The sequence below is a fragment of the Aspergillus brasiliensis genome (assembly GCF_001889945.1).
Source record: "Aspergillus brasiliensis CBS 101740 unplaced genomic scaffold ASPBRscaffold_1, whole genome shotgun sequence".
Classification (NCBI taxonomy): domain Eukaryota; kingdom Fungi; phylum Ascomycota; class Eurotiomycetes; order Eurotiales; family Aspergillaceae; genus Aspergillus; species Aspergillus brasiliensis.
In genome coordinates, this window is record NW_027137442.1 from 2,330,587 (window position 1) to 2,350,976 (window position 20,390).

Here is a 20,390-nt window from a genome sequence, read left to right on the forward strand (position 1 = left end):
AGATAACCACCCGGAAAGTCCCATCCGGGCATCCAAACAGACCGCGCCCTGGTTTTCGTGGCTGTGGCAAGGTCCTCTAGACGTCGGGATGACAATAGAAGAAAAACTAAAGCAGGGATATGCACGTTAAAGTTTTTCCTATGCTTTGTTTAGCGGAAAAGACGCTCCGTGCATTGAAAATAAAAGATGGCTATTTCAATATCCAGAAGTGACCCAGCACTCCTGGATCTGTTATTTACATGAATGCTATGCTACGAGGGCAGATTCCAGATGAAATTCAATGCACCCCCTTCATATGCCGGAAATTGTCCACCAGTACTAATTCCGAAAGGTGCCATCGACGGGTCGAAAGGCAACGACAGCCAGTCGTCGGCGGCGACGCCGTTCAATGATGGAATGAAGCTCACATCCGTCATATTCTGCGAGACAGGGACGTTCATCATAGCGCCATTGTCGCTTTCCATGCTGTGAGAAGGCGCCATGGATGGCTGCGTAGTTGCTCTATGGCTATGCTTCACCGACTTGGAAGAAGCCAACAGGTTGCGTCTTAAACGCGATACGTGCATCTCTAGTAAAGCAGCATACCGAGAGCTTAGGTGGATGTCATCGAGCGCATTAGATTTTAGCGCCTGCACGCTGCGATCAAGAATGTCCAGTGATTCACGGAGCTTTGCTGGACGGGTACCTAAGCTAAGAGCTTTCATCAGGAAAATGGAGGAGCTGGTGACTCGAAGAAAGATTCGGACGGGGGAGAATCGCAGAGCTCCGGTTTCACCCAGTTGGGCCACTTTTTGTAGTATTTGGCAGCAGCCTTCAATAACCTCTTGAATATACTCATAGTCGATTGGATCAATATTGGTGGCCCGGACATCTTCCACATTCGGTTCACTGTCCGCAACGGCACGCTCAACCACCGCCTGCATCCCAACCGAGTGAGTATAGACGCGGACAAAATGGTACTCGATAAAAAGGATATCGAAAAAGTGTTTGCTAAGCACTGAAAGAGATTTAGCATGCAAGACCATTCCAATCAAAGGGACGATGTCTTACCCTGTGGCCGAAGATGCTCATCTTTCCATCTGACGAGTAACGTACGGAAGTGATCCAACAGATCGATGTACCTCCCACTATGAAACTGCTGCCTCGCAAACGAAACGGAAGGAAAGAACGTGTCAGTAACCGATTTTGCAAGCTTTGTGAGATCCATCCAGGAATCCATAAATGCTAGCCATTCGTCCCCCGGTTGACTTAGAGCCCTGCTTATTTGTCGACCTGCAATAGCATGGCTCAGGCTCTGTGGCATAAGTGATACACAGCCTATTCGCCAGGCTAGCTGGTTGATATACACGTATAAAAGCCGTTGTACGCGCTGCCTGCGGAGCTTAATCTGGTCCTCGGATATGGTCCCTACATATACGGAAGAGTAGTCGCATTTCTTGTCATCCAGCTCGAAGATGCCAAGTTCATGTGCAAGCGACAAAGCAGAGCCAAGCAGCATCCACGACATCTGATCCGATCTCTTGGCTGGCTCGATCATATCCTCGAGCCATCTATCGGCCGATGAACCGTCTGATTCTTGGTGCTCTGGGGCCAGCACCAAGTCGGAATCCCATCCGTCACTTTCGGGAGGAAAGTGAAGAGACCTGGGGTGCCATTCTGACATCAATAAGAGGGCCTCAATTGTACCTATGCTCCGTATCCGAGTGTGTGATGACTTCTCCTGGCCAAAAATTAGCCGCACCACCAGCTGCTGGCAATGTTGCCAGAGTCGATGGTGAATGAAGAAGTTTCTAGATTCGCCGCCAGCCCCAGGCAGTACATGGTATCGCGATGAAAGCATTAAGATTGTACAGCACAGAACAGGGTCACGTGTCACAAGCCAGTGGTGATTATTGTGGTCTGCATAGAAGTTTGTTAGGATAGGAGATAGCGGTGTCATATTCTTGAAGAACCTGACATTGTCAGTACATATCAGAGGTAAGTCAGAATAAAATATACTAACTGATCAATCAATGTGACAGCTTCCCTTGAAGTGAACCAGCCCATCTTGACAAAGCGACAAGTCTCCCAAACACCGAGAACCTCTTTCGAGACAGGGGAAAGTTTGACTGGACGCTTCGCCTTGGCTATGGCCTCGGCAGCAAACATAGTCTGTGCATGAACACCGGAGTGGTCCATGTCGCTGGCCTGTGCAGTTGAGGTCTGCGTATTTCGTGACTGTGTCTCGGATCTATTGGAGCTGTTCTCTTGGCTGTGAACCGCTGCCGCTTCGAAGAGAATGTTGAGTGCGTCATTTCCACTTGAAACAACGGTACGCATCATGGAGTTTGCCAAGGTAGACGTGGAGTGATGACGGTCACGGCGGTTCTCAGGACGGTATTGCTGCTGCGGGCTGTTATAGCTATCCGCGCGTTTGCCATTGTCACGAACTGGGCTGTCATCAACCACCTGAAGTACATCGTCCGGGATGTCTCTGCTACGTCTGGGAGTGGCTGATAGCCTTCGGCGTACACTTGAAGGTGGCGTGATGTCTTCTTCAGAGGGACCTACTGGGTGTCAGTCATCTTGACAGTCAGCAATCCTGGAAGGGGGTTGACATCGCGCACCTCGCTTGTTTGCCCTCTCCCAGGCCCTCTTTTCACTAAACACACACTCCCTCTGCTCTCTACGACATTTTGCACAGGGAGGCCCTAATGGGAGACCCTCCGAGTCTGTTCCAAGATCGCATTTTGCCTTTCTCTGACGACAGGAGAGACAGGCCTTGTAGGTCCGCTGGTATGTCCGGTTCGAGGCGTCTCCGCTGCGGGACGGCCCCCTAACTTCCATTACTGAGAGCGTAGCGGCCCGGCCAATAGCATTTTCATGATAAGATTGAGGTTGCAATAAAGAGATCCGGATATTTGGACTGGCTAGAAAAGGGCTAATATCAGGCGGGTATCAAAGGGGTTCGTTGGGAGCGGATATTGCAGGTGGGAAAGGAAAAAAGGGGGGAGGCAGGTTAGTTGGGAGCTACAAAATACCCGCCGATTGCCGCAGCGGAGGCCTCTGCCTGGAAATACCCGAGCTCTCTCTCGGGCAAAGCAACAGAGATATGACAGCTGACCTCGTACTCTCCCCCGTGATACGATCTATTGGACGGCTGAATGTAGCTGGAATTCAAATCGCACTATCAAGGTCGCAATAGTGTCGCAGATGGTGTCAAAAATGGTCGGTATTTGCTGCTCATGGTGTCATCGAGAGCTGCTACGGAGATGTCCGTATACGCTGCATGTTATGTCATCGTCTGCACAAACCCAGCATCATATTGGGTTATCATAGTTTATGCTAAATGCGACGCTGTATGTCAGGGGTATGCCAGACAAGCATATTTGACTCTCTGGGATCCAGTTTTGGTTCTTGTCTAGAACACCTTACTGAACCAGACAAGGTAGACTGCGGTGACGTCAACTTAGTCCATGAATCGAGCAGTTCGAACTTCGGTACCCGGGAGATTCCCCCCCACTCCCCATTCACAAGCAGAGCATTCCGTGTGAGAAAATCCGATTCATACCATTATGTCCATGAATATCCTTGTCCAACCCGGCTGTCTGGATAGAGACTCCTCGGGAAGACGCGGCAACCCACGCGCGTCGCTCCCAGCTCGGGCCTCCACCCCCAACGGAACGCTTCCGCATTATACGAACGGGCAGAAGCATCTGATTCTAACCACCACCATGAGTATAATGAATCTATTCATATCTTCCCCAGTAGTACGAATAACATGTGGAAAGCATGGTCATACGCAGGTACTGTACCACATACACCCCGCAGCGGTCCAAGCCCTCCGCACCTCCGCTGAACCAGTAGCCGTAAGCCATATAACCCACACTCACACGCTACAAATCTCTATACTATACCACACAAGCCTACAAACTACATACACATCTACAAGTCTACAAAAAACAAAATGCCCAACCAAGTTATAACCCTACACACCTACTTCCGATCATCCTGCTCGGCACGCCTCCGCATCGCGCTGAACCTGAAATCCCTCCCCTACACCTCCATCCCCATCAACCTACTCAAAAATGAGCATCACGGGACGAAAAACACATCTTTGAACCCCTCCGCCAGCGTTCCCACCCTCATCATCCAGAAATCCGAATCCTCAAACAACGATGGACCATCTTCAACAACCATAGTAATCCCCCAATCCCTCGCCGCTCTCGAATACCTCGAAGAAGCCTACCCAACAACCTACCCGCTGCTCCCACCTGTCTCCGACCTCAACGCCCGCACAACAGTACGCACTCTCTCCAACATCATCGCCTGCGACGTGCAGCCCGTGACGAACATGCGGATCCTGAAGCGGGTAGCGCCGCTTGGCGTGGATAGGGAAACGTGGTCGAAGGAATTAGTGGAGGATGGGTTTAGGGCATACGAGGCTATTGCGGAGAAGACGGCGGGAAAGTATAGTGTTGGGGATGAGATTAGTATGGCGGATGTGTGTCTTCTACCTGCTGTTTGGGGGGCGGAGAGAGTGGGTGTGGATTTGGGGCAGTTTCCGGTTATTAAGGGAATCAGTGAGAGGTTGGAGGAGGTGGAATCGGTTAGGAGGGCGCATTGGAGGTGTCAGGATGATACGCCGGAGGAGTTTAGGGTTGGTTTTGGTGCTGGTGGTGGGCAGTAAAATGGGGATGAGCTGGGTAGTTAGATAAATGAGTGAGGTGCTTTGAAGAATAGTGGGCTAAGTTGTTGGAGCTTATGGTTTCTGGTGGGTATGGATTGACTTCAAGTATCTGGCGGGTTGGTGGGTCTGGATGCTACGCCTATAGTTTAAATTGGCTCCATGGCTCCGCGGAATAGCAGGAAAGAACGGTCTGGATCAGTTTTTCTTTTCTTCTTTTTTTTATGTGGCAGTTCATTGTTAGGATCACATTCACATTATATCATATCAAGGCATACAATAGGATCTGGAGGGATTCATGACGTGCGATCGTGCGATAAGGGGCAAGAAAATGCAAATTGCGATCTAGAATTCCAGCTTCACCGCGGGGAGAATGGTGGCACTGCAGTCGCCGAATCCAACGTAGTTGCCCTCTGTGCCCGCCTTACCTCGGAGGACTACTTTGTCTCCGTCTTCGAGGAATATCCGCTCGGAGCCATCGGCCAGCTTGAGAGGCTCCTTGCCCTTGGTTTGCTCAAACAAGCTGCCTTGTGTCTGGGGCTCTGTGCCGGAGATGGTTCCACTACCGAGCAAGTCACCGGTTCGGAGGTTGCATCCTGTGATGGTGTGGTGGGCCAGCATCTGAGGGAAGGAGAACAAGAGGTTCTTGGCGTTGCTTCGCGAGACGGTTGTCGGCTGGCCACCCTGGTTGGTGATCTCGAATTCGAGGGGAATATCGAAGACGTTGTCGGAGCGCTTCTCGCGCAGGTAGGGCAGGACATTTTCCCGGTTTTCGGGTTCCAGGCTGGGGACCCGGAAGGGCTCTAGAGCGTCGATCAGGACGACCCAGGGGGTGATGGTGGTTGCAAAGTTCTTGGCGTTGAACGGTCCCAGAGGAACATATTCCCAGGCCTGGATGTCACGAGCAGACCAGTCGTTCATGAGGACCAAGCCGAAGATGTGGTCTTCAGCGTTGTTGACAGAGACAGGCTTGCCCATGTCATTAGGGGTACTGACAAAAGCAGCCAGCTCTAGTTCAATGTCGAGTCTCTTGCAAGGAGAGAAGGTAGGGACTTTGGGGGTTGCCGTAGGGTTGGCCAGAATCTGACCGTTGGGACGGTGAATGGGGGTGCCTGAGACCACGATGGACGAGGCGCGACCGTGGTATGCGACCGGCAGGTGCTTGTAGTTGGGCTGCAGAGCATTGTCTGGTCCACGAAGCAAAACCCCCAGGTTGTAAGCGTGGTTGAGGCCGGCATAGAAGTCTGTGTAGTCTCCAATTTGCATGGGGAGATGGTTGGTCACCTCCGATAGCGGCAGGAGTGCTAGCTTTTGGAGAGACTCATTTTCTTTCAAGACCTGAGGATAAGGAGTATCTGCGCGAAAAACGGACTGGATGTACTCGCGGACTTGACGGTGAACTGGACGGCCCAAAGCTGCAAAGGCATTGAGGGTGGGTTGGTTGAACACATTGAGATGGGGCTGGATCGCGGGCAGCTGGGAGAAGCCCCCGGATGAAGCAAAGGCGTTCAGATTCAGTGCATAGTCACCGATAGCAATAGCTGCGACACGAGACGGAGCTTTCGCAGAGGTGATGATGCCAAAGGGAATGTTCGCCAGCGAGAAAGGCGAGTTCTTGGGGATCTGCAGCCAGGAAGCCATGATGGAAGGAGGCGGATAAGGACGGGAGGAATATGAAGGGGGAAAAGGGAAATGCAAGCAATCAGTAGCTATCCAGCAGCAACATCGAGACGCACACTGCGATGCCGACGTTAAAAACGAATCCTGTGACAGCTGCCCCTCGAGGGATTCCGATGGAGGAGAGGAGAGCAGCGGAATACACTCCGCGCCCGCTTATTGCCGGCCGGCGCGGCCAGTTCAGCTTCCCCGCCGGCGGCAATTCCGCACCCCCGCAGATCCCCGGTTTTCCCAGCGGTTCCCAATTTCCCAGGCACACTGAATCCCGCGATTCTCCTGAAAATTGAATGAATGGATTTGGTGGCCTGCCGATGGCGCATTCCCATCCCGCGTGCTGCCCCTCGCCACCCAGGCACATGATCAAGGAGAGCGTTCGAGGTTGCACAAGCTATTCTCTCTTATATAACCTCCCTAGCTCGGGAATGTTTGTGCAGTTAAACTGTCTTCGAGACTGAAGCACTGGACCGCTACTCATCATGCCCGTGACTAACTTCAAACACGCTGATCCATATTCCTACCAGAACGGCTTTGACTCGTACCATGAGTGAGTACTTGAAGAGAGAGATGTCTGGGTGACGTCTGCCATATCTCAAGTCTGACTGATTCCTACTAGGTCGGAGGCTGTCAAGGGAGCTCTGCCGATAGGACAGAACTCGCCACAGAAGGTGCCGTATGGGCTCTATGCCGAGAAGCTCTCGGGAACCGCCTTTACTGCCCCTAGACATGAGAACAGACAGACTTGGGTGTACCGAATCCTCCCCGCGGCTGCTCACCAGAATTTTGTGGCCGAAGATGGCGATTCGTACCACACCCATATGACCACCGAAACACAGAAGCTTCATCACATCCCCAACCAGCTTCGGTGGGACCCTTTCGACTTGGACGAGACTGTAGACTGGGTCCACGGTCTTCACCTTGTTGCTGGTGCCGGTGATCCTACTCTCAAACATGGCCTGGGCATCATTCTGTACGCGGCGGGCAAAGACATGGGGAAGGAAGCTTTCTACTCTGCTGACGGCGACTTTTTGATTGTGCCCCAGCATGGTGTGCTGGATATTCAAACTGAATTGGGACGCCTCCTGGTTCGGCCCAATGAGATCTGCGTAATTCCTCGGGGTGTAAGGTGAGAATCGGCCGTGTCGAGTTGTTCACGGAACCTAGACTAATGTTTTACAGATACCGTGTGACTCTCCCTGCAGGACCGGTGAGAGGATACATCTGTGAGCTCTACCAGGGTCACTACCAGCTTCCCGAGTTGGGTCCAATTGGATCCAACGGCCTTGCCAACGCGCGAGACTTCCAAGCCCCGGTGGCTTCCTTTGATGACGAGGAAGAGCCAACCGAATATCGTCTGTACAGCAAGTTTAACAACACGCTCTTCTCCGCCCGTCAGAACCACACCCCCTTCGACATTGTCGCCTGGCACGGGAACTACTACCCTTACAAGTATGATTTGGGCCGTTTCAACACGATCGGCTCTATTTCCTTCGACCACCCGGACCCGTCCATCTTCACCGTCCTCACTGGCCCGTCTGATCACACCGGCACTGCCATCGCCGATTTTGTTATTTTCCCGCCCCGCTGGCTGGTGGCGGAGAACACCTTCCGCCCACCATGGTATCACCGCAACACCATGTCTGAATTTATGGGATTAATCTGCGGTGCTTATGATGCCAAGACTGGCGGAGGCTTCCAGCCGGCGGGCGCCAGTCTACACAATGTCATGAGTGCTCACGGCCCGGACAAGGATGCCTTTGAAGGTGCCAGTAATGCTGAGTTGAAGCCGCAGAAGGTCGGCGATGGCAGCCTGGCCTTTATGTTTGAGAGGTAAGTAAGCTTGTACTTTAAGTCAACATCCACTAACTCCATGACTAGCTGTCTCATGGTCGGCGTGTCTGAATGGGGCCTGAAGACCTGTCGGAAGGTGCAAGAACAGTACAACGCGCACAGCTGGCAACCGCTGCAGAGGCATTTCCGGAACCCGAACAATTCTGTGGACACAATGTGCAAAGACGACCATTAAGCTCCGCTTCGATGAAGTTTACGAAAAGCGAAGGTGATAATTCGGATACCAGTGTAGTAGTTGTATTAAATCATAGCCGAATGAAAACTTTCAACATCTATCCGCATTCATATGGGTATGTGAGACATGTTGACAAATTGTAAGACACGAATGTAACCTACATCCAAAAAGGGAAAAAAAAAGGGTGCACTCCCCTTAAAGCACCCAAACCAGCTAATTCCAAAAAGCAAATCAGATCTTCAGTACATTATCACCAACAACCTCCTTCCTCAACGCCTCCTTCACGATAGCCCCACACATCTTCGCATACGGATTCGTCTGCACAGCCAACTGCTGTGCAACCTTATTCCCATACCTGCCCCCAAAGAAGAAATCCCGACTAGCCATATCTTCTAACTGCTCCGGTTCCATGACACGTAGCTGATCCGGTCCACCAGGCACTCCCCCCTCCTTCCTCTCCTTCTTCACCCTCGCCGCTTTGAGCAACAAATATCCGCGATGGGTGTGCGCATCAGCCAACAAGCGCGCCTGGACCGTCGAAACTGGATCGGCAGGTGACCGGGGCGTCGCTAAGGTAATAGCGTTTCCCAGGTCTGCTAGTATTGTGGATGCAGGCTCTGTGTTTTCAGGGGAGAAGATCTTGTCGTCGTCATTATCCTGACCACTACTCTCACCGGAGTTGGAATTGGTTTTGTCGATAAGGAGACGGAGGGTTTGAGCGCGGTTCACGTATGCAGATGGATAGGTTGGATTTTCGGCGATAAGGGTGTCGAGATCCCTGATTGCTTGTTGGATTGTTGCGATTTCCAAGGTAGTTTCTGATTGCAAGGTGCGAATTATGGAGACCTCGCGGGATTGAAGAGACTGGAGGAGCTCTGGAGTGATGTTAAGGTGGGATGGATAGGCGGGGAGAGAAGAGTTGATAGTGATGGAGTTGGATGGGGAGGATTCGGCGTCAAAGAGAGCCTGGAGGACAGCGGAGTCGTTGGTGGTGAGGTTGGGTTTGGTTGTTGGGTTAGGTGTCATTTTCGCTTTTCGCCTTGGAGAATTTTCACTATTGAGTGGAGCTATTTGAGGCTTGGGGGACGAGATTCAGACAAAGGTATTGCGATAAGAGGGATACAGCTGATAATAAGGTAGTGTTGCAGTGAGGATGCTGCTGCTATCGGTAACACCGAAAATGGGGAACAATCTCGATATTTGAGTTAACCTACGATCACCGATAGTCCGCGGGACCATGTGGACAGAGCTTATCAAAGCCAACCTTATATCAGGATCCCAAACCAGGGACCGTGGCAATCACCGCATGCATCGGGGTGGATGTTCTCATGATGTAAACGAGGCAGCGGCTGTCTCACGGGGAGTCGAAATACCCGTCAACAGCCGTGCTTCTCCGGACTCAACCGACGACATCCGGCCGGTCTGATTTGCTATCCTCGCGTCCTGCAAGCTTCCACTGCTTGCCTATCCTCTATCCTTTCCCAAAACAATGTAATTATGATTCATGGCTAATTCACTGGGTACGTCTTCTGGAAACGGGACCCTCCCGATAACTATTGACGGTGTCAGGAGGTCCGCCCTCATCCGGCCTTATAAAGATGGTCCTGGGACCCCCTTTCACTTCTTTGGAAGTAGACCCAAGGTAGCCAGGCGCATTCCTCTTTATGATACATAGTATTTCTCTTTTGATATCTGCCGTCTATACCCAAGTACTATAGAATCTTTTTGCTGTTATCCATACAACCTACAAATCAATCACCATGGCACCCAGCGCAATCTCCTCTCCTCCCTCCCCTCAACCACCCACCACCGATATCTCCAGCTACAAGGGGTATGACCACGTCCACTGGTATGTCGGCAATGCCAAAGTCACCGCATCATATTATGTCACGCGCATGGGCTTCAAACGGGTGGCATATCGCGGCCTCGAAACCGGCAGCCGTGCCATCTGCTCCCACGTTGTTCGCAACGGCGACATCACTTTTGTCCTAACCTCCCCTCTCCGCTCCCTGGACCAATTGGAACACCTCGCCCCTGAAGAGCAGAAGGAGCTGCGCGAGATTCACGAGCACCTCGAACAGCACGGTGACGGTGTCAAGGACGTCTCCTTCGAAGTCGACTCCGTTGACGCAGTATATCAGGCCGCTGTGGTCAACGGCGCCAAGGTGGTGTCTGCGCCGCGCAGCCTCGAAGACAAGGACGGGTACGTACGGGTTGCGACTATCCAGACGTATGGAGAGACCACCCACACCCTCCTGGAGCGCAAGTCATATTCTGGCGCGTTCCTACCCGGGTATCGACCTGAGGACGGAGCCGAAGACCCCATCGCAAAGTATTTGCCTGGTGTATATCTAAACCGCATCGATCACTGCGTCGGTAACCAGGACTGGGATGAGATGGACCGTGTCTGCCAATAGTATGTTAACCACCTGATCCTTTCATCTGTGTACGGGATGTGCTGACCATAAATCTTCAACAGTTACGAGAAGGCCCTTGGCTTCCACCGTTTCTGGTCTGTCGACGACAAGGACATTTGCACGTGAGTGACCATACCACAGTTATCCATTCTCTTTGCATCAGAAAACTCACAATGGGATCATAGTGAATACTCCGCACTCAAGTCCATCGTCATGGCCTCCCCCAACGAAGTCGTCAAAATGCCCATCAACGAGCCCGCCGTCGGCAAGAAGAAGTCCCAGATCGAAGAATACGTGGACTACTACAACGGTGCCGGTGTGCAGCACATTGCACTCCTCACTGACGACATCATTCGTGATATCACCAACCTCAAGGCGCGCGGAGTTGAATTCATCAAGGTCCCCGACACGTATTACGAGGACATCAAGATCCGTCTCAAGAAGACCGGCTTGGTTCTTCACGAGGACTTTGAGACCATCCGCAACCTTGATATTCTAATCGATTTTGATGAGGGCGGGTACTTGCTCCAGCTTTTCACCAAGGTATGTGCACCATCACCACCTCCCACATAATGTGACTGCAAATACTGATGATATATATAGCACCTGATGGACCGCCCAACCGTCTTCATCGAAATCATCCAACGCCACAACTTCAGCGGCTTCGGTGCGGGTAACTTTAGGTCGCTGTTTGAGGCGCTCGAGAGGGAACAGGCTCTGCGTGGTAACCTCGTCTAATTCATCATGTTTATATATTTCTCAGTACAGGAAACTGCAAGACAGTTCAATATTTTAGTGTTATTTGACGGGTGATGGTGTACATTCGGCCAGGTTGCCATAACGTACATGATAAGTCTCTTATTTTGTTATGTTCTTTCCTTTTGGATTTACTAGTGGCTGGACTAGTTGAACCCAACAACACACGATACTTGGAAGGTATAACGATTTGGGATACTATGTAACCAATCTGTTATTTATATTGTCCTGGTCCATTCTATCATATATAATGGTAAATGGAATAATATCAAGTATCTTAATGACATCGAATTATATATTCATTCTGTCAAACACGGATGTAATAAATTCAATAAGATTGTAAGATTGTTAGGCCAAGGAGCCCTGAACTATCTGAGAGACCGTGACCTCAAGTGTCATGGCCATGAGAAACGGGTGTAGCTTGACCGACAGCATTACCGTCTTACCTTATATAGGTAAAGATAAATAGCTTCTTCAACAAGAATCCGATATGGTGTAGTGGCTAACATCGCCGTCTCTCACACGGCAGCCGGGGGTTCGATTCCCCCTATCGGAGCTTAACCATTTCTCTTTTTGTCCTTCTTTTTTTTTGGCGCCTAGCTAGATAGGGATATGGTCTGTCTGTATAGTTGTTATCTTTTTCGATTTGTTTGGGGTTGCTGTTATTATATTTTGTCAGGGAACAAAAATATTGGAGATAGGGTTGGGTTGATATTGAGGTTGGTTTCCATACATCTGGGCTTTTCTCGAAGACTTGTGGGTTATTTATCTATCTTATCGGGTATTTGACGGCTGTCTATGTTCTGCTAGTCGGTGGCCAAGAGGGTGATATTGTTTTGTTGGCAGTGGTGAGGCTCAGCGACCAGGGGACAGATGTCTCCCTGCTTGTGATAAGTATTCGTACAGTATATGCACTTCATTATGATTGCATGGATCATCTGCAGGGGATATAGATATTTGCGGGAATATATTCTCTTTCATTCGTGTCACTATTATCTTACTAATTTCTATTACTTCTTTGAGGAACTGGCGCCGCCTGGTGTTGTTCCTCCACGACGTTTGTATTTGCGTGGATCTATATCAATTGTCAGTATTCCATGAAACAGTTACACGTGGGAAAGCAAACTTACCCTTTCGACTCATAAGTACTCTGTTTCTCGTCCCCTTTCCGCCTTCCCAAAATCCGCTTCCGGCTTTGCCAATTAGCACTGCTCGACAAATTCCGCAGTTTTCGGGACGGTAGATTTGCTCTCGTGAGCAGAAGCCGCTATAATCGTTAGAGCAATTTTGTTGTCTATGTCCGAATTTGGGGCACGTACCAAATCATACGATTAGCATGCTCATTGGGATGGTCTGTAGCGGCATCGTGACATCTATTTATGTTAGTCTTGTTATCGAAGGCTAGCATAATGTTCTCGTACTTATCGCAAGGGAAGACCTTCGCACAGCAGCTGAATCTGTAGGATTGTTAGAGTACATAAAGTGAGGCACCTGCACAATAGGTATTACCTGAACCACCGATAACTCTTGCCATAGTGCGTGCAGCGGCCACGACGAGGCAATTCCTGGCCAGCAACAATGCCGAGGACTTCTTTGGGCTGTCGATAGCGATTAGCGTGATACACAGAAAACCCTTTGTGTAGTAGATTACCTTCTTTCGCGGGGGCTCGCGGAAACGAGATGAATCTGGTCGATATCTATCAGCAATTTTGTCAACAATTATCATATGGAAAACTCACATGCTGCCGACCCCACTTTCAAAAACTTGACTTCTGGGATTTTCATGACTGTACTTGTAAGCGGCTGGTCCTCAGTTAGGAGATCGAACACATACCCATTTTGCGGTGACATTGTCGGCAATTGGCCATGGCACTCTCGCCTCGGACTGCAACGACACCAGGTGCGGGAAATGCTGTTGAGCATTCCGCGCAGGTTGGAATAAAGCTACTGCGGAGGTTGTCAGCATTCTGATGGCCACAACATGGAAGCTGTCATCTGATCCAACCTACCTAGGCAGAAGATCAACGACTGTGCACCCATCCAGGTCAAGATAGCCCGCACGAGTGGCACTAGGATGCATAAGCTGTCGACGGAATCCTGAAGCAGTGTCAATTCCAAACACTCTGATTATGAACATTTGAACGATATGTGGTGTACCTACCAAGGCTCATGGTATTTGCGCATTTTTTGCAGGTCTCGATTCTAGGAGACAGCTCATCACTCTTGTCCTTGATTTGTGGAATATTCCTGACATCCAATGGCTCCTTGCACCGATCGCATTTGATGGTTATGTAGAGACCCACAAGCTCCAAAAGCTCAATACCATAGAGCTCCAGAAAAGGGAAAGAAAGGGCGACACCACGCTCGGTCGTCGTAGGCGCCGGGAGATCTGGAACTGGAGCACCGCCTTCTTCCTCATCGTCGTCAGAAAACTCATCCTCAGATGGAGTCATGTCTGAGTCGTCGGTGTCGCTACCGTTATCACCCACAGCCCACTCAGGGGGACGGGGCACAACGTGAACGTGTGGTTTATCCTCCAATGCCACTCCTTCTACTTGAGATGGCGGCTCGTTGGGCACTATATCATCAGATACTGTAGGCGTAGGAGCTGGTTCAGGGGCTTTCAGCGGTGTTTTGGCGAGTTTAAGCATATTGCTTGTCAAGTAGTTCACTTGAGACACAAGATTCAACTGCTTGTTCCCCTCAAGCCACTGCGAGAAGCCGGCTTCCACAGCTCGTCCTTCTGGGCTATCAATGCCTTGCAAGTGAACAGTACTCGGTTCAATAGGATACAAGCGAGGTACTAGGAGCTTCACCGTCTTGACAGAGCGAAGAGAAATAGGTAGACGATCCAGCTTAGTCGGTTGAATAGGGATAACGAAAGACAGTCCATCGCTAGACTTCTGAAAGAGTGGTAACCTTCCCAGACGAGCGTCAAGTTGCTTCGTCTCGACTCCTCTTCTTTTCTCCGCCTGAGCCTTCTCTTCCGCGGTGTATACGGGCATCAGAGGCTGAGAGCTCACTGTTTTCACCTGGGTCGGATTTGCCTTCCTTTCAGAAGACACAGCTAGTGTATTCATATTCGACACAAGCTTCTGCTCCTCTGACTGCGGTTTGCTGCCCACATTAGGCACAAATTTCAACGTAGGCCCCCGTTCCGTAGTAGTGAGCAAACGCTCCAGATGTCGATCGAGACTGTTCATCCAGCTGAGCAAAGTCCCACGACTACCACTTCTGATAGTGCTATCGACAATATCATCGAATCCTCTCGAAATGTTCTCCTGAAACGCGCTGCCCATTTCAGGATTGGTGACTTTGATAGACGGCCGTCCTTGTGTCGGATATGCCCCGGGGACATGCAAGATACATTGAAGCTTGTCCATATCAAATGGAAAGTCAGGGTCCGAGGGAGCCAAGCCAAACGTTAATGTTGTTCCATCGTCATTGTTGGTTTCTGTCGGATGGAACCGTCTTCGGAGCTGGTTGAGCTGGAACTCTCGCGGGTTCGAGGCTTCTGCTTTGGACACTGGTCGTTGGCCAGCAGCTGAGCTAGCGCCCACAGAGCTCCCTGATTGTGCGTTGCTCATGTTGAAACACCTCTACTCAAGCTGTTGTAGGATAAATCGAATAGACTGGTGAACTACATGGCAAAGAGCAGGTATCGGAGCGGATGTATATTTGCGGGCGGCGGGTGGAGCTCACGGGACAGCTAGACCCAAAGGGGTAAGGCAGGCGAGTGACTGTCCGCAGGGCATTTTAGTCAAAAGTTGGTCGCCATCATCATGAGTCATCCTGAGTCGCGATGTCTAACTAGTCAACTACAAGTCTTGACTGTTTGACATCAAGTGAACTGAAGAATGAGCCCTGGAAAACTAGGCATCCACAGCTGAAGTTAGTGGCGATGTCGACGACGAAAGGGGTTCGTTTTGAAGAGGCCGGCCCAGGCAAGATGGGATGATCCAATCATAGGCGGGCGTATCCAATACGATGGCAGCCATTGCCCCCAATCCACTAAATGCTCCAGACCCAGCTGTGAGTGGCCAGCGTGACCGTTAACTATCACTGGAGCCTTGCATGGTTCGACACTTTATTCAGAGGATCTCCAAGTGGTCTGATTCGGCTCAGGAACCACCGCGAGCAATGCCTCCTTCTTTCCGGTCAGCAGTGTCCGCTAACTGCTACAGTGGAATGGCAAGATGCAGCCCAGTGCCAGGGGTAAGAAGATCTGGGGGATGATATCTAATAGGCCGTGGCACCTAAGGCTGTTTACACCAATCTTCAGACAATCATGAGCAGACAACAACTCAGTGCTTCTATGTCTTGCTCTTGACTTTCTCCTCTACAATAATCTTTTCCATCAACTGGCCTTGTCCCTCCCTACGGTCCCTTTTAAGATGGCATTCCTTGCTATCGCAGGCGCCTACGCTGTCGCAGCGTTGCTCGTTGCGATAGTCTTGAATGTCGCGCGCCAATTACTCTTTCGCAACGAGAAAGAACCACCCGTTGTTTTCCATTGGATCCCCTTCTTGGGAAGCACAATCAGCTATGGAATCGACCCCTATGCATTCTTCTTTTCCTGCAGGAAAAAGGTAAGTCACTGTCCATCGTGCGTTTGCCAATGATTACTGACAGAAGGGGTCGAATAGTACGGGGACATCTTCACCTTCGTGCTCCTGGGCCAAAAAACCACCGTATACCTGGGTGTTCAAGGCAACGACTTCATCCTCAATGGCAAACTCAAGGACGTGAGCGCGGAAGAGGTCTACGGCCCCCTCACCATCCCGGTGTTCGGGTCCGACGTTGTGTACGACTGCCCCAATTCCAAGTTGATGGAACAAAAGAAGTTCGTCAAGTTTGGCCTCACACAAGCGGCGCTCGAATCACACGTCCAGCTCATCGAAAAGGAAACCCTCGACTATCTTCGGGACTCTCCACGGTTCAACGGCGCGAGTGGAGTCATTGACGTCCCTGCTGCTATGGCTGAGATTACAATCTATACTGCTAGTCGCGCGTTGCAGGGCGAGGAGGTCCGCAAGAAGCTCACTGCAGAGTTCGCTGAACTGTATCACGATCTAGACAAGGGATTCAGCCCCATTAACTTCATGCTCCCTTGGGCTCCGTTGCCGCACAACCGGAAGCGTGATGCTGCTCATGCTCGGATGAGAGAGATCTACATGGACATCATCCAGGAACGGCGCAAGAACCCAGACGAGGAGAAGTCCGACATGATCTGGAACCTAATGCATTGCACCTACAAGAATGGACAGCCGGTACCGGACAAAGAGATTGCTCACATGATGATCACTCTGTTGATGGCAGGGCAACACTCCTCTTCTTCGATTAGTTCTTGGATCATGCTGCGACTGGCCTCTGAACCTCAAGTGCTTGAAGAGCTCTATCAAGAACAGCTGGCGAGTCTCAGCAACAGGAATGGGATCTTCGAACCACTGCAGTATCAGGATCTTGACAAGCTGCCATTCCTTCAGAGCGTCATCAAGGAGACTCTGCGGATCCACTCGTCCATTCACTCAATTATGCGCAAGGTGAAAAACCCGCTACCAGTACCTGGCACGTCTTACATTGTTCCGGAGGACCATGTTCTACTCGCCTCACCAGGTGTAACCGCGCTTAGCGACGAATACTTCCCGAACGCAACTCGGTGGGATCCACACCGATGGGAGAACCAGCCTGACAAGGAGGAAGAAGGAGAGCTGATCGATTACGGGTATGGCAGCGTGTCTAAGGGCACTGCTAGCCCCTATCTACCTTTTGGCGCTGGCCGTCACCGCTGCATCGGGGAGAAGTTCGCCTACGTCAACTTGGGCGTCATTATGGCAACCATAGTACGCCACGTGAAGCTTTTCAATGTGGATGGCAGGAAAGGGGTGCCGGGCACCGATTACTCGACTCTCTTCTCCGGTCCTATGAAGCCTGCTATAGTGGGCTGGGAGCGACGCATCCCGGACAACTCCAAGGGGTCATCGAACTGAAGTCCGCTTTACTGCAGGCTACCTTTCACCTTGAATCTTTCACAACTAGTACCTTTTAATAAGCATCCTGTATGATTAGAGCTTCCAGTCCATAGTCAAAGAATATGCGACTGCTGACCTGTCAGCATAAAAGATCGAGCATCCCAACCTTGAACCGTGATCATAGGCCAACCGAGGGGTGAACGAATGGAGCACGTGAGATCCCTCGTGTCATTGTTCCACCACCTGTGAAACTAGCCCTTCCATCCGAGGAATAATTCCTTATTTACCCCGACATGCGCGTCAATACCGTGCCGTCCGTGTACCAGCAGAACCACGTATATGAAATACCACCCACAAGGCAAAAAGAGCAGCAGCATTGAGATAAAGCGGGTACATGGTGGCGTTGAAAGAGAGAAAAAAAAAAAAAAGAAAAACTCATCTAGGTAGAACAGCGAGGAGAAGGCCAGACTCATCTCGCCACAAAGCAAAGCAGAGAGGCAGTTGACCTGCTGTTCCGCGGATGATGCACAGAATGCGACCCAGAGCCTGCTCGTCCAAGCGAAGCTGAACACTTGAGGCTGAGCGCCAACAAACACACACACACACACACACACAGCGCCACCTGCGGGAGAAGGGCCTGAGTATGTCAAAATAAGGATACAATATGGGGGGAAGGAGGAGCGTGTGACCGACAAAAAAACTGCGGGCCGAAGTGTCAGACCCAGTGATGAACAATTAAATGCCTGATAATGGAAAAGAAATAGAACAACTAGATGGGATAGATTGCGATCATAATGACACAAAAAAAGTACATGGGTGGGTTTTGGCGCTGATCGACAGGCCTGGACCTGGAATACGAAGCCCGGAGGAAGCATCCAGAAATGGGTGAACATGGGCGAACATGCAATGTAGTATACCTAATGTAGGGACGGAGGCTCATGACAAATTCGATTGGGAGGGGTGTGAAGGGCTGATCTCACTGTCGAGAGACACGACTTGCAGAACAAACAATCAGAGTAGCTCTATCATCATCATCTCCCAGGATTAGAATCCATTAACTGGAGCCCCGAGGACAAGGTATCCTGCTTTCTCTGGATCACGGGCGTGTGATGTGAAAAAATAATCAATTTTTCTGGAAGGAGGGGGGAATAATATCGTAAAGATCGGCGGGAAGTTCGCTAAGCAATATTAAGAAGCCACTGAATTGATGACTTGTCAGCGCGTAATCCCGGGATTCCAGGAGGAGCAAGGGAACATCCGCAATGTGATCGAATTGCCAACGCAGAGATCTGGTGACCCGGAGATCGACAGTCGCCAGGTCCTGGCCAACAGATGCTGGAGGGACAACGCTAGAGACACAGTCCTCCGGCTCCCAGCACCGGCAGACATGGGAAGAGCGAAGGAACAAAAGGTACCTGACCCAGTTTAAAGAATGGGCCACTGACAGGAGGAGGTTTGATTACGCTTCTTGTCTCGTCGCGGGGCGTACAAATGATGCTGACTGTTGCAGTGATGCCAGCCGCCATGTGACCACGTGATGGAGTCGGTCTGGCAGTACTGAGCGCTTTCAGGTCACCTTATTCGCATCTTCTCTTGGGCAGATGAACCGGATACGAAAGCTAGGAGAGGCAATGCTCCGTATTGTGCCGGCAGATGACGATCTTTGGGCATCGCGGGGAGAATCTGGGGAATACATTGACCTTGTGGATCTGTCAGAGCCGACTGCAAGTATCGCCAGTTGTGGATGGGAATACTGTGCAATCTCTCAATAGTAACCATCTGACGTTGACCTTAACATGTCGGTGTGTCTATCTTTGCTTTTTTCCGGCCCCATTCTGGCATCTGGCGTCGTCTTGTGGCTTGTAGGATGGGAGTGCACATGTCCACTGATCTTCTTCATGGTGGCCTCCACCCAGTGGACGTTATACTCTATGTGGACATGTACGCCTAAATGAGGAAGAACACCGACAGTTACGAGAAGAAGAAAGTCAGTAGGTTAAACGGTTACCTAAAGTTCTAACATTAGTGTACCCAGATTGTTGGAAGGATTCTATATCAAGTCGTCGGCAGAGTTCCACCAAAAACAGAATACGGCACAGCTCCTGATAGCCGGAAGATTGGCTGCTGCCAGCCTGCCACCCTCCATGAGGAAAGAAGTTAAACTTAATCGATCGACATCCACTACACTTTAGACCTCTCTTCATTGGGACTTGGCCAGCGATATATTCCCGCAGTGAACTCAAGCGGAGATAGCAGCCACAGATGATGCTATGATGATTCCAGACTAGGCGGTGATGATACCCCCGTTGACCTGTTCGCAAATGTACATCAGTTGCACAGAAGCAGGTAAAATTGAGGATCCTCCGGCTGGCATTCGCAACAGGAATATACCCGGGGTAATGATAGGCATGGCCATCCTGTTTCTCGTCCACATTCTCTAGAAAGCAAATGATAGCGAGGTGTAACACTCCATCAGCCTCTTCGAGCCACTGGAGCGACTTCAACCTCATATTTACCCGCCTGGTAAAGAGCATAGACAGGGCAATGCAAACAAGTTGATTTGAAAAAAGCAAGCGCGTGGTACAGCACAAGTACTCCCGTATGTAAACGGGGCTATTATTACGGACGAAAACCTCGTTGGAACCCGGGCAATACGACTAACCCCCGCGGGATACCCGGTCACTTGGCTCCAATCCCACCAGCATTCCGATCTTGATATGCCGGGAGACATCGATGCCATTGTACCACACCATATGGTGACATTAATTTCCCACGCCCTATGCAATCCCTGGTCCTTCAACAAAGCCACAACTCAAATCATACCGCGCGTACATTTGTCTGTGCTACCGTGATCGAATTGGTGATAAGTCCTTCCGGGA

At 50.7% G+C, this 20,390-nt stretch overlaps 10 protein-coding genes and 1 non-coding gene across 11 annotated transcripts; 5 read left to right on the forward strand and 6 right to left on the reverse strand.

Moving 5' to 3' along the window:
* Positions 1 to 143: 143 nt before the first annotated feature.
* Positions 144 to 3,283, reverse strand: ASPBRDRAFT_141524 (putative C6 transcription factor). Its single transcript, XM_067619183.1, has 4 exons — positions 2,607 to 3,283; positions 2,003 to 2,546; positions 1,051 to 1,952; positions 144 to 997 (listed from the first exon to the last, which is right to left on the reverse strand). Exons 1-4 carry the CDS (start codon positions 2,824 to 2,826, stop codon positions 252 to 254), a joined length of 2,412 nt encoding a protein of 803 aa, XP_067484862.1. The 5' UTR covers positions 2,827 to 3,283; the 3' UTR covers positions 144 to 251.
* A 663-nt stretch (positions 3,284 to 3,946) lies between these two features.
* On the forward strand, positions 3,947 to 4,669 carry maiA (maleylacetoacetate isomerase MaiA; the record flags this gene model as incomplete). The annotated part of the gene is made up of 1 exon (XM_067616881.1): positions 3,947 to 4,669. The coding sequence occupies one exon, from the start codon at positions 3,947 to 3,949 to the stop codon at positions 4,667 to 4,669; it is 723 nt and encodes a 240-aa protein (XP_067484863.1).
* A 342-nt stretch (positions 4,670 to 5,011) lies between these two features.
* On the reverse strand, positions 5,012 to 6,307 carry fahA (fumarylacetoacetate hydrolase FahA; the record flags this gene model as incomplete). The annotated part of the gene is made up of 1 exon (XM_067622158.1): positions 5,012 to 6,307. One exon carries the CDS (start codon positions 6,305 to 6,307, stop codon positions 5,012 to 5,014), a length of 1,296 nt encoding a protein of 431 aa, XP_067484864.1.
* Positions 6,308 to 6,819: 512 nt separating this feature from the next.
* Positions 6,820 to 8,366, forward strand: hmgA (putative homogentisate 1,2-dioxygenase (HmgA); the record flags this gene model as incomplete). Its single annotated transcript, XM_067616820.1, has 4 exons — positions 6,820 to 6,887; positions 6,957 to 7,466; positions 7,520 to 8,170; positions 8,219 to 8,366. The coding sequence occupies 4 exons, from the start codon at positions 6,820 to 6,822 to the stop codon at positions 8,364 to 8,366; spliced, it is 1,377 nt and encodes a 458-aa protein (XP_067484865.1).
* Positions 8,367 to 8,480: 114 nt separating this feature from the next.
* Positions 8,481 to 9,834, reverse strand: hmgX. The gene is made up of 2 exons (XM_067622047.1): positions 9,631 to 9,834; positions 8,481 to 9,558 (listed from the first exon to the last, which is right to left on the reverse strand). The coding sequence occupies exon 2, from the start codon at positions 9,390 to 9,392 to the stop codon at positions 8,598 to 8,600; it is 795 nt and encodes a 264-aa protein (XP_067484866.1). The 5' UTR covers positions 9,393 to 9,558; positions 9,631 to 9,834; the 3' UTR covers positions 8,481 to 8,597.
* A 292-nt stretch (positions 9,835 to 10,126) lies between these two features.
* ASPBRDRAFT_112616 (4-hydroxyphenylpyruvate dioxygenase family protein) lies at positions 10,127 to 11,521 on the forward strand (the record flags this gene model as incomplete). Its single annotated transcript, XM_067616672.1, has 4 exons — positions 10,127 to 10,782; positions 10,846 to 10,905; positions 10,969 to 11,326; positions 11,387 to 11,521. 4 exons carry the CDS (start codon positions 10,127 to 10,129, stop codon positions 11,519 to 11,521), a joined length of 1,209 nt encoding a protein of 402 aa, XP_067484867.1.
* Positions 11,522 to 12,023: 502 nt separating this feature from the next.
* ASPBRDRAFT_t5 lies at positions 12,024 to 12,095 on the forward strand. The gene has a single exon. It is a non-coding gene; the product is annotated as a tRNA-Glu (tRNA).
* Positions 12,096 to 12,549: 454 nt separating this feature from the next.
* ASPBRDRAFT_190912 (uncharacterized protein) lies at positions 12,550 to 15,126 on the reverse strand (the record flags this gene model as incomplete). Its single annotated transcript, XM_067620301.1, has 10 exons — positions 12,550 to 12,614; positions 12,670 to 12,806; positions 12,859 to 12,912; positions 12,961 to 12,996; positions 13,049 to 13,137; positions 13,191 to 13,225; positions 13,279 to 13,326; positions 13,374 to 13,486; positions 13,549 to 13,636; positions 13,701 to 15,126. 10 exons carry the CDS (start codon positions 15,124 to 15,126, stop codon positions 12,550 to 12,552), a joined length of 2,091 nt encoding a protein of 696 aa, XP_067484868.1.
* An 807-nt stretch (positions 15,127 to 15,933) lies between these two features.
* On the forward strand, positions 15,934 to 17,529 carry ASPBRDRAFT_190913 (cytochrome P450; the record flags this gene model as incomplete). Its single annotated transcript, XM_067620302.1, has 2 exons — positions 15,934 to 16,128; positions 16,186 to 17,529. The coding sequence occupies 2 exons, from the start codon at positions 15,934 to 15,936 to the stop codon at positions 17,527 to 17,529; spliced, it is 1,539 nt and encodes a 512-aa protein (XP_067484869.1).
* Positions 17,530 to 17,573: 44 nt separating this feature from the next.
* ASPBRDRAFT_243310 (uncharacterized protein) lies at positions 17,574 to 18,735 on the reverse strand. The gene has a single exon (XM_067622048.1). It carries the CDS (start codon positions 18,402 to 18,404, stop codon positions 17,763 to 17,765), a length of 642 nt encoding a protein of 213 aa, XP_067484870.1. The 5' UTR covers positions 18,405 to 18,735; the 3' UTR covers positions 17,574 to 17,762.
* A 509-nt stretch (positions 18,736 to 19,244) lies between these two features.
* ASPBRDRAFT_36839 (uncharacterized protein) lies at positions 19,245 to 20,027 on the reverse strand. Its single transcript, XM_067623588.1, has 2 exons — positions 19,547 to 20,027; positions 19,245 to 19,313 (listed from the first exon to the last, which is right to left on the reverse strand). The coding sequence occupies exons 1-2, from the start codon at positions 20,019 to 20,021 to the stop codon at positions 19,303 to 19,305; spliced, it is 486 nt and encodes a 161-aa protein (XP_067484871.1). The 5' UTR covers positions 20,022 to 20,027; the 3' UTR covers positions 19,245 to 19,302.
* Between the last annotated feature and the right edge of the window lie 363 nt (positions 20,028 to 20,390).